This window comes from Phytophthora parasitica (genome assembly GCF_000247585.1).
Source record: "Phytophthora parasitica INRA-310 unplaced genomic scaffold supercont2.12, whole genome shotgun sequence".
Taxonomy (NCBI): Eukaryota; Oomycota; class Peronosporomycetes; order Peronosporales; family Peronosporaceae; genus Phytophthora; species Phytophthora nicotianae.
Genome location: NW_008648998.1, coordinates 329227 through 332435, shown reverse-complemented (window position 1 = coordinate 332435; position 3209 = coordinate 329227). Strand labels below are relative to the sequence as shown.

General features: G+C 50.3%; 1 protein-coding gene across 1 annotated transcript; it reads right to left on the bottom strand.

Annotated features, from left to right (window-relative positions):
• Nucleotides 1-391: 391 nt before the first annotated feature.
• On the bottom strand, nucleotides 392-2578 carry PPTG_07494 (hypothetical protein; the record flags this gene model as incomplete). Its single annotated transcript, XM_008901769.1, has 1 exon — nucleotides 392-2578. One exon carries the CDS (start codon nucleotides 2576-2578, stop codon nucleotides 464-466), a length of 2115 nt encoding a protein of 704 aa, XP_008900017.1. The 3' UTR covers nucleotides 392-463.
• Nucleotides 2579-3209: the final 631 nt, after the last annotated feature.

The following is a 3209-nucleotide window of genomic DNA, read 5'->3' as shown; positions in this document are numbered from 1 at the left end:
TTTCGCCCGCACGAAAACGCAACAACGCTGTTTCCTTCCCCTTGATCATAATGTTGCTCGGTTTGGAGGATCGAGTAGCTTCTCCACTAGTGCCCTTAATCATACTACAGCACCCGCTCAACGCTCGCTGGAAGCTACGTACCAATGCTTGCCAACAGCGGCAAATTGGCTGTTTTATGATACTAGTCTGGAGCAGCAACCACTCTCTAAAATAAAACACAAGACCATATACACTTCACACAACATGTAAGTATGGGTTGTATTATCGTTTGACTCCACAACGGAAAAGAAAGACCAAGTTTAGTCGTTTATATTGTAGTGAACGTCTTCAGATTGAAATACCTGTATTACAGTAATACACGCTACCCAACATCACACCGTTTAAAGTCGTTCATGTTTTATTGCTAAATGCATTGGTCTGAGTGAATACTGCGTAGAATCTCGGACTGTTCACGAATACTTCTTACTCAAGGCGGAGTCTACGCGAGGACTTCTTACAGTTGTCACCACCAGTGAACGTGTTCTTGAACCACGATTTCGTGCTCGCCCACCAGCCAGTGCCGCACTCTGACGATCCATTGCCGCTGGAGGCTGGAGCCGGAGTGCTCGCCGGTGCCTCCGTTTCGGAAGGAGTGTCACTGCCCGAGTCGTCTTCACTTGTGTCAGCACTTGTAGCTGGAGCCTTGGTCTTGACCTTCTTATGAGAACTGGAAGACTCCGAGGCGTCACTGAGGCTCGAGGACAAGTCACTGCCGGCCGAGGAAAATAGGCCACTCAAGAAGTCGTCCTCATCACTCGCCGATTCAGCATCGGAGCTCTCCGTCTCCAAGCCGCTGGCGCTCGAAAGCAGCAAGTCACTCAGGTCTCCCAAGTCGCTGCCCGAGTCACTGTCGTCGGTAGAAGCACTGGATGCGGCCTTCTTCTTCGTCTTTGTCGTCTTGGTTGCAGGGACGATAGAGTCGTCACTACCAGAGTCACTTGAACCTGACTCCGAGTCGATAAGCGCCGCCTTCTTCTTCTTGGTCGTCTTCGTCACAGGGATAGCAAAGTCATCACTGCCCGATTCACTGGAGCCCGCCTCGGAGTCGATAAGCGCTTTCTTCTTCTTGGTCGTCTTCGTCGCAGGGATAGCGAAGTCGTCACTGCCCGATTCACTGGAGCCCGCCTCGGAGTCGATAAGCGCCGCCTTCTTCTTCTTGGTCGTCTTCGTCGCAGGGATAGCAAAGTCATCACTGCCCGATTCACTGAAGTCCGCCTCGGAGTCGACAAGCGCGGTCTTCTTCTTCGTTGCCTTCGTTACAGGCACAACCGAGTCATCACTGCCCGATTCACTGGAGCCCGACTCGGAGTCGACAAGCGCCGTCTTCTTCTTGGTCGCCTTCGTAACAGGGACAATCGAGTCGTCACTGCCCGATTCGCTGTCATCCGATAGCAAATCGTCAATGCCGCTACCCAGGACGCCACTGCCACCCAGAGAGCTCAACAAGGCGTCCAGGTCAAGACTGCCCGAGGAGAATAAGTCATCTAGTCCGCTCATGTCGAGCAGGTCACTGCCACTCGACGCATCCGATCCACTGACATCGTCAGTCAACCCCGCCAGCAAGTCGTCTAGTCCACTGGCATCGTCACTCGAGCCAGAGTCAGACGCGACCGTCTGCTTCTTCTTCGACTTGGTAGACGAACTGCCACTGCTACTAGAAGCCTCTTGTGTGTTGCCCTTGTTTTGGTCCGACTTATTGTCAGATTTGGCCATCAAAGCGCATTTGTCACCGTTTCCAAACTTGTTCTTCCACCACGACTTCAGGTGACCAAAGAAGCCGGTGGGGCACTCTGATCCTTCGCTGGTACTGGTGGTAGGTGCAGGGGTGCTGGGCTCCTCGCTCGATCCAGAGTCCGCAGTCTTTTTCTTCTTAATAGCAACAGAACTGCCGCTGTCCGACTCACTGTCGTCTGAGAGCAGGTCGGTCAAGTCATCACCCGACGCGCTGTCACTCGAGAGCAGATCATCCAAGTCACTGCCCGAGTCGCTGTCGCTCAAGCCAGACAGCAACAAGTCAAGGCCGAGGTCACTGCCGCTGAAATCACCAAGGCCACTGCCGCCCAAAGAGCTCAACAAAGCGTCTAGCTCACTACCGCTGAGCTCGCTTCCGTTCATGTCTGTTGAGGCCAACAAGTCCTCCAATCCACTGTCATCGCCCGACTCGGAGTCTTCCGATCCACTGGCCTCATCACTCGATCCGGAGGCGGGCGTGACCGCCGCCTTCTTTTTCGTTGGTAAAACCTTCGTAGCCTTCGTAGGTTTGGTAGATTTCGTGCCAGCCAGAGACGAACTGTCACTTTCGGAAGCATCTTGCTCTAGCTGAGTGACATCGGAGTTCTGTACCTGAGTGACTCCGGATTCGCTGTCCGATCCAGAGTCGGAGACTACATTACTCGTCTTAGTAGCGGCCTTCGTTGCACTGCGCTCCTCGGTGAAATCACCGAAAGACAACAAGTCGCGTGTGGTCTCAGCAGCAACAAGGTCGTTGCTTGCATACAGAGCAACAACAGCTGTCAGCACTGCATAGTTCAAACGCATTTTCCTAATTCCACTCGATCAAGAGTTGTTGATGTGGCAGGTGGAGCGCAGTTTTCGAAGTGACAGTCGTATGGACTCAGTATCTATGCTATGGGTACTTCAGAAGTAAACACAATGTAGGATTTGAGCAGCACCAGGAAACAAATCTTTATCCTAAGCTTACGAGAAATTTTCGATATCCTTGGATAGGCATTAATTGAAAGGGGTTCAACCATTCTGATAAATTAGAAATCAAGCATAATACTTTGACTCAGCTCGAATCCATGGTGGACCTGCAAAGATATTGTGAGCGAAATGCTGCAGAATTACCATGTTGAAGAGTTTTCGCAACTGTTCAGTTCCTACTCCACATAATATAAGTTTTCGAAGGTGACAAATCATTGCCAATGATTGGATCCCACAAAAACCATGTGTTTACCTGTATTTTTTTCAATAAGTACTTCGAAGAAATAGAAGATTTGATATAATACATCATGTATGCAAAATCTTGTATTTCTTCGAAGTTCTTATTGAAAATACAGGCAAACTCATGAATTATACATGCACTGAACATGCCTCTCAGTATTTCTGCCAACGTAATGCTGGCACAATTCTAGTTCAACCCCCAGAATGCGAAATTCGCTTATCTAAC